This window comes from Blastomyces gilchristii, assembly GCF_000003855.2.
Source record: "Blastomyces gilchristii SLH14081 genomic scaffold supercont1.21, whole genome shotgun sequence".
Taxonomy (NCBI): Eukaryota; Fungi; Ascomycota; class Eurotiomycetes; order Onygenales; family Ajellomycetaceae; genus Blastomyces; species Blastomyces gilchristii.
Window position 1 is genome coordinate 354,133 of NW_003101662.1, and position 11,972 is coordinate 366,104.

The 11,972-nt window shown below is 48.4% G+C and overlaps 3 protein-coding genes across 3 annotated transcripts; 2 read left to right on the forward strand and 1 right to left on the reverse strand.

Annotated features, from left to right (window-relative positions):
* Positions 1-269: 269 nt before the first annotated feature.
* On the reverse strand, positions 270-4,326 carry BDBG_07899 (uncharacterized protein). The gene is made up of 2 exons (XM_031723306.1): positions 3,949-4,326; positions 270-3,896 (listed from the first exon to the last, which is right to left on the reverse strand). Exon 2 carries the CDS (start codon positions 2,610-2,612, stop codon positions 1,545-1,547), a length of 1,068 nt encoding a protein of 355 aa, XP_031580446.1. The 5' UTR covers positions 2,613-3,896; positions 3,949-4,326; the 3' UTR covers positions 270-1,544.
* BDBG_07901 (UV-damage endonuclease) lies at positions 3,476-7,804 on the forward strand. Its single transcript, XM_002621637.2, has 3 exons — positions 3,476-5,680; positions 5,741-6,142; positions 6,210-7,804. Exons 1-3 carry the CDS (start codon positions 5,117-5,119, stop codon positions 7,425-7,427), a joined length of 2,184 nt encoding a protein of 727 aa, XP_002621683.2. The 5' UTR covers positions 3,476-5,116; the 3' UTR covers positions 7,428-7,804.
* A 10-nt stretch (positions 7,805-7,814) lies between these two features.
* Positions 7,815-11,466, forward strand: BDBG_07902 (actin cytoskeleton organization protein App1). Its single transcript, XM_002621638.2, has one exon. The coding sequence runs from the start codon at positions 8,511-8,513 to the stop codon at positions 11,178-11,180; it is 2,670 nt and encodes an 889-aa protein (XP_002621684.1). The 5' UTR covers positions 7,815-8,510; the 3' UTR covers positions 11,181-11,466.
* The last annotated feature ends 506 nt before the right edge of the window (positions 11,467-11,972 follow it).

Sequence of the window (11,972 nt, forward strand, 5' to 3'; positions counted from 1 at the left end):
TATATCTGGCTGATAGAAACTGAATTATACACATTACACTTACTTAGAAACCAATTATATACAGCGATTTGACGAATGTTCCTCATTAATAGTATATTCTGATCATGGAGACTCCCTACAGAACACATTTAAGGTAATTAAGTCACTCACTATGCTTGCCCGGACTTATCCTAACCTAAGGTCAGAGAGTCTACATGAAGAATGGGAAATAGCGTGTTAAATCTAACTATCATGACAGACAAATTGAACAATTCTATCAGATATAATTATTTCTCTTCATTTATTATCTTTTTAGCTTCTACTGTATTAGTAAATTGATACATTCCAAAGTTTCATAGTGGTATGCTCCGTAGTTCTACTCAATTGACGTTTCATAATAACAAAACTAACAATCGAACCGTTCCTTATGTGATATAATGAATAATCGACGCTAGTAGTAAACATAACAACGGTGGAAAAAGGTTGTTTTTGGACATTTTTACTCCTGTCAAATATATATAGGCAGGGTGCCCCAGGCTCAGGGATGTAGCATGACCATACAAAATATATAGGAAAAATTTGGAAAAATTCACCGCAAGTAATTATATTTCCAAAATTTCGCTCTCGGGCTTTACATTTCATTATATGTAAAAATAACGACAGTGAAAATCTGAAACGCCACATCGCCGCACACCCCTGGCTAACCTGAGGCCGCCTGGCAAAGACCTCCTTAGATTCGATTGGAAATGATGGATCAATTGTAAGCGCGAGACTCTGAATTTTCACATGAGATTTGATGTTGTCGTGGAGGATGAGATGGGGCAATGAATTGAGTGAATGAAATGATGGGAGCGGGATCCCCGTCTTTTCGGAGATTAAGCTTAGCTCAGGATATGTAAAATGGGAATTTAAGATTAACGGTTCTGGTGGGCAGTGGTGGACATTTGAGTTTATTGAGCACAAGGGAGGGAAAGGGTGAGATGTATTTGTACAGAAATCTGAGGGTATGGCAAATGGATATGGAAATGGAGAGTGGGAAAATCGGAAGCGCGTTAAAGACTGGAAAACAATAGCCATCATTGTAGCATAGAGTTATATTTGCGCTAGTAATGATATTTCATGTATTGAATTGTCTCTGGCCATTTACATCCCTTACTTGGATTTGTGGCCTGGAGAATATGACAGAAATTTGTTGGAGCAGCTAAGGGTAGACAGGAGGAAATTCGAGGTCGAAATTGAGAAGGGCGAGAGAGAGAGAGAGATAGAAAGAGAGAAAATAGAACAGGGTATCGCAAAACCTGCTCAACCAACGCCAAACGAACTGATATCCATGAGGTAAAAGCAAGATTAACTGCAAAACAAAAATGGACGAAGTAGTATTGTTACAGGCATGTAGAGAAACAACGCAGGTGACATTCGAAGGGAATAAAACATAAAAGGATGAAGGGTATGGCGCTGGCGTGAGACGATGATCAAGATGCAATTTGAGGGTAACTTATGTAGGAAACGGGGTAGACCATATATGAAACAAAAAAAAAAAAAAGATCGTCAAGGATACACCTACTTCAATCTTCCCAAATTGTTTCAAGGTCCAGATCTTGTCTCCCCTCTGCCCCGCAAACGCTCCAGCGTTTCCTCTTGTCCGCCCGACAACCGCCGTAGGAACCCAAGCCCCCAAATCGCGGATTACCCAGCGGGCTCGAAGAGCCAGAAACGTCAATAGCACTCCGCCGTCGGTTGAAATCTTTGCTGGCGGCAGCTTCGTCGGCTCGATCTGCTGCAGCTTTCAACCTGGCAATTTGATCGGCTTCGATGGCGGCGGCTTCTGCGTCGGGGATATCTGGGATCGTCTCTAGGGAAGATATGCTGGGGCTGCGGGAGCGTATACTCGACGGGGTCGACGGCATTGAGGAAGTAGAGGAGTAGGAGTAGGAAGGGTAGGATTCGTTGAATTTTGAGGGAAATACTATTGGGGATGCCTGGGCGGAGATGGGACTACTGTTGCCTGGGTAGAGGGGGGAGGATGGTCGTCGTCGAGCTGTGCGGGGAAGGGTGTTAAGAGTTCCAGGCGATAGAGGCGAGGCGGGGGATACATCGAATTGAATCCTTCTCGATCTAGGGGTGGCCTGAAGCTCTGGATGCTCAACGATCGTTTCTGATATATTCAGCGTACTGATGCTCTGGTATAAACCGTCTTCCACCGAAGAGCGGAGCGGACTCTGGCGTCCCGTTGTCGAATCATGAGGACTGGATGATCCTCCTGTGTGTGCTGTAAATGTGTATCGACCGCGCGAGTCCGGTCCTGGAGAAGAGTGGGCACGTGCCATGGATGGAGCTCCTGGGCTCGCCAGAGAGCGCGAGCGAAGATGTGTTCTGCCGAGGGAGGAATAGGGTTTTGGGGTGAGATTTAGAGTTGGCGGAATCGTCAAGGGCGTCCCCGTCGTCTTCGTTTTCGTCGATGAAGTGGTAATGGTAGCACCGCTATGAACATTCGTTGCTGTTTCTGTGGTTTTAAATGTCGAGGGAGGTGCGAAGCTGCAGTTCGCAGAGGGTTCTTCCGCGTATTCATCTGCATACTCGGGCGGGCTGGGAGGAAGCATGATATCCTCTGGAGCCAGCAGAGTCGAAGACATGATGCTTTTTGTGGCAAAACAAAAGGCGTAAACGGAAGAAACGGGTGATTAGAGCCCCGGTGGTAAAATCATAAGGCGCAGATCACGGATGCATGCTTAGTATGAGAACGGGGGAGAGCGGTGGGAGAGCAACCAAAACTCGCAGAAGCGCTGCCCGGCGGTAGGACAATGCTGCAGTGTCTTTAAGCAAGCTGCAAAACCCCGGCGAAAGACGATCCCCGAACACTTCCTCGGCCTGTATGTCCCAAGTAGAGTTCTTTCAATATTTGCCCGCAGCAAGCCGTGCACTCAAGGGGGCGTTCCTAAGCAGGTGGGGGGGGAGGGTGTTGAAACTCCAAAGGGGGGAGAGAGAAGGCGAGGATAAGGCCACCAACCAACTTCAAGCGAGATAATCCGTCCAGTGGCTAGCCATGAATGCGCGATGGGGGCCGCACGCAGACAAGCAGTGCTCCGTAGATCAAGGGCAGAAGTGGAGAGAGCGTGTGCCTTGTCTCCAGCGTGAACGCCGGGGATGCATGCGATCGATATATATAAAAGGGGGGAAGTGGTTGGCGAGAAGTTGGTTGGCGACTTTTATGTGGTTCTTGTCTGGCGGCTGATACGGGTACAGTACATCGGTATTATTGTATGGAACGAGGAGGTTACGGCTAGAAAGCTGGTGGGAGGGGCTTGGCAGGCAGTAATGCCTCGTATGGTAACGTGCATGGCCGGGCGGGAGGCTGACTAGGACTGCTGTGATTGGCTGTGGTGCTGAGCACGAGCCCTGTAAGCGTGTATTGGTATGGTATCGGATCTTACGCAGGAATAGGAGGGTTTCGCATGGTCACCTGATGCTGGTCTGGTGCCCAGTTCTTCTTGATGATTTTATCTTATTATACACCATGCCATGCCTTGTTGTCTGTCTCCCCTTGGTTGTCTCCTCTTGGCTGCTGCAATAAGTTGGTCTGCTTATTTGTCTGCTCTAATCTCGTCCAGAACCCAGCAGGATCATTTCTTACAACACAGAGGGCCCCCCATCAAATGGCTCTCCTTCGCAGGCAAATTCCCTCATCCACAGGTCATAGCCTATCGCTACGGTCTATCGGGGCTACGTTCTGCATAGCAAGCTTCCCTCCCAATAAGCGGGCTTGTCAATCATGCAATGGTTCTTTGTATCAAATCGTCTTCTAGAACATCCGACATCATGCACTGGCAGGCCACGGCCCAACTGCTCTCCTCGCGTCACTGGCTGGCTGGGAGATCAACCAGGCGGACCAGAAATCGAGAAACTGGTATCTGAATAATCTATTGATCTGTTAAATTCGGTTGAGAGGAGTCGAGAAAAAAAGTTTTCCACCTGATTAACTTGCCCTCTCAAGCTTGTGGCTATCTGCTCAACCAAACAAGGATGACAAGAAAATGCCGCACTAACGAAAATTGCTATGTGGATCGCTTTCGTTTATCTAGAGAAGAAAGAGCATGATTGAGAATCCTGAAACCCGCTTTCGGGGAGAAAACCAATGAGATGAGAAAAGCGAGTAGAAAGACGAAATAACCGCTGGTTCTTCTGTATGCGCAAAACTGCAAAATTTCCGATCTATCAGAATATGAGACACAGAACTATTTATGCATACGGGGGCAGCATTATTGAAACATAAGGTTGCTACAGAGTTGCAACGTTTCAGTCATTGGAATTTCGTCTAACGCTGAAAAGGCTCATTCTGGTTAGGCGCTTGGCTCGTGAAAAATGTTTCCCTTGAAGCTGGAGCATCGCGGATACTTCTCTCGAGCTAATTTAGGATGCGCGCCGTGAGTCAACCTTGACCACTAAAATCTGGGCAATTTCAACTATAGGCTCTCAATTTCTATGGGACAGAAAATAAAAACAAGGGAAAGGAATAAAATCTGCAAATGGGCGCGGGCGCTACCGACGTTAACGAGATGTGGAAAGGAAGTCAATTGGTATGGTTACTAGCATTGTTCAGACGATTCTTCATAGGTACTTGAACTGGGAATTTCTCTAAGGAATTTCTGACGATATGCAGCGCTGAGAATGGGGCTATGATGGACGAGCAACTCTACCTGGCAAAGGATTGCAATGATAGGAGAATCATGTCTGTATGCTTCGACGGATATTTTTTCGGGGTCACTCTGAGCAATACGCACTGTATGTACGGAGTACAATGGCAGAGGATACGAAATATACCAGGCTTAGATGCTATTTCTACCCAAATTTCCAACTGAATATGAGCGGAAATGAATCAAACCACATCATATATTCCGTATATTCCTATCAGCTATGTGGAGTAAGTAACTACTCCTATTAGTTGTCCATCTTCCATTAGATGTCTTGGTGGGTCCGCGCGTCTATTGGAGGCTGCGGCTGGTTCGCGCGCCAACCTTATCTCGCAATCTGGCGCTTACGCTGCGTTATCGTTGTCCCCCTCACTCAACTCTAACAATTCGGTGTCAACATGGAACAAACATGCCCATGACGGGACTAACATTAGGTACCACTTATCTTCATGATGCCAGGGTTTGTCACCCTGCATTTAAAGTATGCCCTTCAGACTACCGTCTTTATTAGACGGCTCACCCCTGTCGCTCTGTCAGGACGCGACAGTGCCGCAAAGCACGCTTTCTTTCACAATCTCGCAACCAGACATGGCCTCCCAGCGCCCTCATCGCAAAGTTTTTCTCACGTGCCGCACACGCCCAGACTCCGCACAAGATCAACCGCATTGGTGGCTACTACACGGAGCGTGAACTTTTCCATGCTCCATACTACGAGTGGGACAACTGGGGTTGCGCAACCAGTCGCCGTGTCCCATGGCCCCTTGATTGGTAACTTGGAACCAACTATGTCAGACTCACCACTGTCCGATGCGCCAATCGACATTGACGCTCTAGTTCCTGGAACTAAACGCTCACCAACAAGCGCCGGCAAGAGCTTCGCTACTGGAATCCCCGATCCAGCAGCCAATGTCGATATCCCCGCTAACGTAGAGGAGGTTAAAGAGGCGCTCTCGCGACCTCCGCCAGTTAACAGCAACTATCTCCCTCTTCCATGGAAAGGCCGATTAGGATATGTACGTTTCCATTCGTCATTGACAATCACTTAAAGCCGTTAACACTGAAACCAACCGCAGGCCTGCCTAAACACATACCTGCGCACCTCTAACCCGCCCGTCTTCTGCGCGCGCACATGCCGCATCTCTTCAATCCTCGAAAATCGCCACCCACTCCAAGACTCCACCCAGCCCGCCCATCGTACCAAAAATCGCCCAGATCTCCAACAACCTCCCGACATCGAGCGTGGGCTGGCATATGTGCAGGCCCTGGGCATAGCGAACGCGCGCGATATTGTGAAGCTGCTCCGCTGGAATGAGCGCTACGGGATTAAATTTATGCGGCTTTCGAGCGAGATGTTTCCTTTTGCGAGCCATGCGGAGCATGGGTATAGATTGGAGCCGTTCGCGGCTGATGTGCTGGCAGAAGCCGGGAGGGTTGCGGCCGAGCTGGGGCATCGGTTGACTGTTCATCCGGGTCAGGTGCGACATCTTTCTTTTCCCTCTCTTTCTTTGGAGGGCATTTTGACACTGATCGTTAAAAATAAAGTTTACACAATTGGCTTCACCGCGGCCCACTGTTACCGAAAATTCTGTCCGAGATCTTGAATACCATGCGGAGATGTTGCGGTTGTTGAAACTTCCGCCGCAACAGGACCGGGATGCTGTTATGATTTTACACATGGGCGGGGTTTTTGGTGACAAACAAGCTACCCTTGATCGTTTTCGGAAGACCTACAGGACACTATCGGGCGATATCAAGAATCGTCTTGTCCTGGAGAACGACGATGTGAGCTGGACGGTGCACGACCTACTACCCATCTGCGAGGAGTTGAACATTCCGCTCGTGCTCGATTACCACCATCACAATATCAACTTTGATGCAGGCAAGGTCCGTGAGGGGACGCTGGATATCATGAGTCTTTACGACCGCATCGCCGCTACCTGGACGAGAAAGGGCATCACGCAAAAAATGCATTATTCCGAGCAGACACCGTCCGCTATTACGAAGAAGCAGCGACGCAAACATAACTCCCGCGTCCATGTGCTTCCCCCCTGCGATCCCACAATGGATCTTATGATCGAGGCTAAGGATAAAGAGCAGGCTGTCTTTGAACTTATGAGGACATATAAACTTCCCGGTTTTGAGAAGATCAATGACATTATTCCCTTCACACGCGCCGATGAGAATAAAGTTAGACGGGCCGATGCTAAGAAGCCGAAGGAGAAGACGACAAAGATAGCGAGGAAGTCAGTCTCGTCCCTGAAGCAGCAAGGTGCTGTTGAATCAGATCATGACAATTATGTTGATGATGACGGTGAAATAGTCGCAACGGTTATCCCTGAGGAGGAAGTTGGTATGGGCGGACCGGAAGGCCGCGTCTATTGGCCTCCCGGCATGGAGGAGTGGTTACAATCGGCTAAACGTTCGTCCAAGCTTGAGATTGCGGAGGTAATCGTGGCGAAGAATAGCAGCGGCAACAGCACATTGGATACGGCAACTACTCCGGCGACACCGCGGAAAAGAGGGAGGCCGAGAAAAACTACAGATACCGCAACAGCCGCAGAGACCATCACTGAGAAACCAGCAGTAAGGAAACGGCAGAGGGCTAAAAAGGCTGCTTCGATATCCTCTGACGGTGGTGGTGGCAGCGAATATGAAGCTGTTGTTGACCTAGCTGCTACGGACAAGAAGGCCACCGCTACCCGTGCTTCGGGAAGGACTAAAGGGAAGAAGATTGATTATGCAGATGAAGAGTCTGCCTAATATACTGGAGTTCACGGATGGGTTCTATGCTAACATTTGGCGCGTGGGAGTTACGGAGTTACGGAGTAATGTGTAGTGAAGAGAGCTTGAATACCTTTGGGCAGGCAGTGACTAAATGGAGGCGTACATAGCGGCGAGGGAGGTAATATTATATCATAATAATAAATTTCTAGGATACCAAAGAGAATCGTCATTCATACCTTGTTAATAAAAATTGTTGTTTTGATTGCGGCTGCAACTGCGCCCTTGTAACACGCAGGACTAACTATTAGGATAAAGACTGTTAGGATAAAGACAACTGCTTCTTAAATCCGGTTTCATATTGCTGCAAGCACCTACATATCTCATTTTTAGACTCCAGTAGAGGTAGAATAAGCCCTTTCTCATTTTATCTTTTATTTCATTTCTAACTAATTGAATTATATTTGGCTTTATTTTTATTTTTATTTTTTTCCCTTCTTTCGTGGCGTCTTCCCTCCACAAGGCTGACCTGAGACAACCTCGGAACTTAACTAAATAGCATAGCTAGCTACAAACCACCGATTTCAACAACTCACCGAGCTCCCCTCAATCTGTGGTGATTCCTATTTACATTCCTACGGCTTCCTCGAAACTACCTACGAGCTGGCTCGCCCACCTTTCACCCGTCCGCGGCTTCGCTCCCTCAAGCCTGGCCTCCGACTCCGCACCACCCTCACCTTTCTCCGCTATATCTTCCCGCAGACTCGCCAGCGTCTTCGAGCCAGATTCCTAGACTTTCGCCACGAAATACTCCCGGCCTTTCGACAGCAGACGCATCTGCGCATCTATCGGGCAATTGTCAACAGGCAGCAGTTGAAATATCGACATCATCCTCCCCATCATCGCAGGGACTACATTGCATATCCTGCGGGGAATATAAAGAGGACCGGGTTACTATCATATTTGTTCTCTAAACGAAAGACAAGGAAGGGAATTGAATTTAGGCATAGAGCTAAAGGGACAACTGCGACTCGATCACAATTTACATTCGATTATCACCAAAACAGATCCGTGCTTGGCGCCGTCAGCAGGCGCTTGAAAGATGCAGAGGGTGGTGGCCGGATGACGACACCACAGTCAGGGTCGTTAGGCCCGTACAGGGCTGACTCTACAAGTGATGGGAGTTCTGTATATGGATATGGATCTGCGCATGAGGGCGCTGGTCGCGAGCGGGGAACACGCAGGAGAAAAGTTTACGGCTATTTGAAGGCGGCCAACGAGCTACGACAAGCCTATTCGGCACAGTGGGCGCAGAGGACCCAGGATTATGATTACGATACACGCGATATGCCTGGTGGGTTTCCAGACGTTGAGACGGCGAGATTTGCGGACGAGCAGATGGTTTTGTTCCCTAGTTACGGCCGAAGGCATGTGAGGCAGAGGCCAGAGGTTGATTATAGGGATTTGGGACCCGAATCGTGGACAGAACCTGACGATCCGCAGTCAATGGGGAGTATGGAGTTTTGGAGAAGGGAGTGGGAGAAGTATGAGCAGGATAACGCGATTGTGGATGTGGATGTACGAGGGTGGATATATGCGCCTCATCGGGGCCCGATGAATCGGAAAAATCGAATTCTGATTTCCCTTGCAAGACGGCTGAGTGGGATACCGACTCCGGATACGGTTGCTACGGAGAATAGGCCATCATCGGCTGTAGTGAACGAGGAAGCAGTGGTCGATAAACAGGAGCAATCTATCATTCACAAGGGTCAGAGAGATGCCGACCCTGAGTGGCAGGCTAATGCTAGAAGGGAAGCCTTATCGTCCAGGCCTGAAGGCGATCAAAATGCTTATTACAGCAATCAGGATGAGATAGCCGCTGCAAACGCCCAGCTCATGGAACGGCTTCAGCCGTTTTTGACTAGCCCGATCGTCCGCGTCCCCATTACGGTTTTCTTTTTTGACCAAAAGAATAGCCAGTCACGGACGGTTTCGACGAATGATGGCGGCCATTTCTCAGTTCGCGCAGCCCTCGACTTCGTTCCTACTCATATTAGGGTGCTGGCTTCAGAGAATCTGTCAGCCACGAAAGAGGTAACGATTATCGAACCAACAGGGATTAGTTTGATCAGCGACATTGATGATACTATTAAGCACTCCGCAATTGCAAGCGGTGCGAAAGAGATCTTTCGAAATACCTTCGTGCGCAACCTCGAAGACCTTACCGTGCTTGGTGTGAAGGACTGGTATTCAAAATTAACCGAAAAGGGCGTGAAGGTACATTACGTTTCCAACTCCCCGTGGCAACTGTACCCTTTACTTAATAGATTTTTCGGCTTGGCTGGCCTTCCACCCGGATCATTTCACCTGAAACAGTACTCGGGGATGCTACAAGGCATCTTCGAGCCTACGGCGGAGAAAAAGAGGCCGACGCTTGAAAGAATCATGCTTGATTTTCCTGATCGAAGGTTCATTCTTGTGGGAGATAGTGGAGAGGCGGATCTGGAAGTCTATACAGAATTGGCCCTTGCTAATCCTGGCAAAATACTCGGTATATTCATTCGAGACGTGACAACGCCTCCCACCCATAAGTTTTTTGACCAATCGGTAACTCATTTCGAGAGACCTTCCCCTCGAAGTAACACAAATGGACCTCCCCCTATTCCAGGACGTTCAGGCGAACAGGAGACGCGTCCACCCAGTCTGCCACCGCGCAAGTATCTTGAACAGAAAGATCCGGCGAAGAATGAATCTGTCACACCTTCGGGAAATCTCATTGATTTGGGTACCGAGGAAGAGTTCTCTGCGATGAATAGCAATGAATCGCCTAAGGTATCATCTAACAATCGGCAAACACCTCCCACAAGGCCCTCCAAACCTGCTGCTCTTCGAAGTGGGGCTGTCGAACCGGATAGAGACGGTAACAAGGACACATCATCGTCCAGCAGCATTCGGCGGAAACCCGCGCCACCCCTCCCACATAAGCCTCTGACGTTATATTCTTCACAATCGCAGGGACAGCCTGGAGTTTCTACTCTGCCCATCCGTTCAGCACAAACGTTCCATCATGCTGGCCCACAACCGCCTAGTCGCTCCTCAACAAACCAAACTTTGAATAATAATATTTCTAATAGGCCAGCCACTGGGAGCGGGGAAAGCTACGCATCTGCTGTCCGAGATAAGGTTGCAAATATATACAACCAGCTTCCATCAGCGCGATCGTATTGGGAGAGTACTCCTATTACCCACTCTCCGCCCGCTATGGAACCACCCCCTTCTTCACGCCCAGCAGCCAAAGAACCGCCTCCACCAGTTCCCCCGCCGCGGCGCAGCAACACCCAACCCCTGTCGAAACAGGCCCCAGGCCCTGCCCAAGACCCACGCCATAGCAACACCTCCCTCTCCCTCTCCCTCTCCCCCTCCCCCTCTTCCTCTTCCCTATCGGCAACCCCGCCTGCCCCCACACGCTCAACAACCAATATACCCTCCCAGGCACACGCACAGCGACAACCGCCACCCTCGTCCTCTCTTTACTCAATCCCAAACTCATCGACATCATCCTCCTCAATAGCATCCAGCCTCGGACCCACAGGAGCGCCAGCGGTACCTAATAAGCGTGAGGAAATGTGGAGGCGGCGCTGGGCGCGGGCGAAGGACATTCTGGATCGACAGGGGGTTTTGTTGATGAGTTGGAGAGTTGGGGATGATGTTCGGGATGTTTGCCTGGGGTTGGTGGAGCAAGCGGAGAGGGAACGGGGGAAAGGAGGGAGGAGACAAGGTGAGGTGAGGTGAGGTGAGGTTTGCCGAACATGTTCACCTATTTGTATTTGTAGGGAAAGATTGCAGGCTGGGCAATATATAGAATTGTTTTAAGGGTGGCAAACTGGTTTCTGAAAAAGTATCCTTTTCTTTTATTTTCTTTTGCGGTAAAATTATCTATCTTTTAAATTCCATATTATCCAACTTCGTAATACTACACCCGAATAGGCCACGTCACCAGCGCTGCCAGTGTCGCTTGAAAGAAATGTTCATCTCTCTATATATTATAGAAAAACCAACTTTTCCGAGTAAAATGCCCTGTAATGTGACCTCACATGATATCATGTGCACCCCATCAAATCCATGAACAGGCTCTGCAGTCTGTATAACTCTGATATTAATCTTCATTCTTTTCTTTACAGATGTTCTCTACTGTATTTACATTCTTTATACTCTTCTCTACATTCATTACAACCTATACATTCATTAATATACTCATTTCATGCACTGCTGCTCAGTGTGTGAGAATTCTCATTCTCTCAGTGCATTTAAAGTCTCAATCCATTTATTATCTCTCTCTTTATTATAGAAAAATCTCATCAAAAATATCTGAATGCCCTGACTCATACAGCTCAGATCAATCTTCAAATCTTCTTTTCATTCTGCTCTTTTCATACATTCTCTACAGTATTTACATTTCTTATACATTTCTCTATATTCATTTTTGATCTCTGTGTTCATAGCATGCACTGCTAAATTCTCTGTAACATGATCTCATGTGATGTCATGTGCATCTCTTTGAATTCAGATGGGATTGAACAGGTG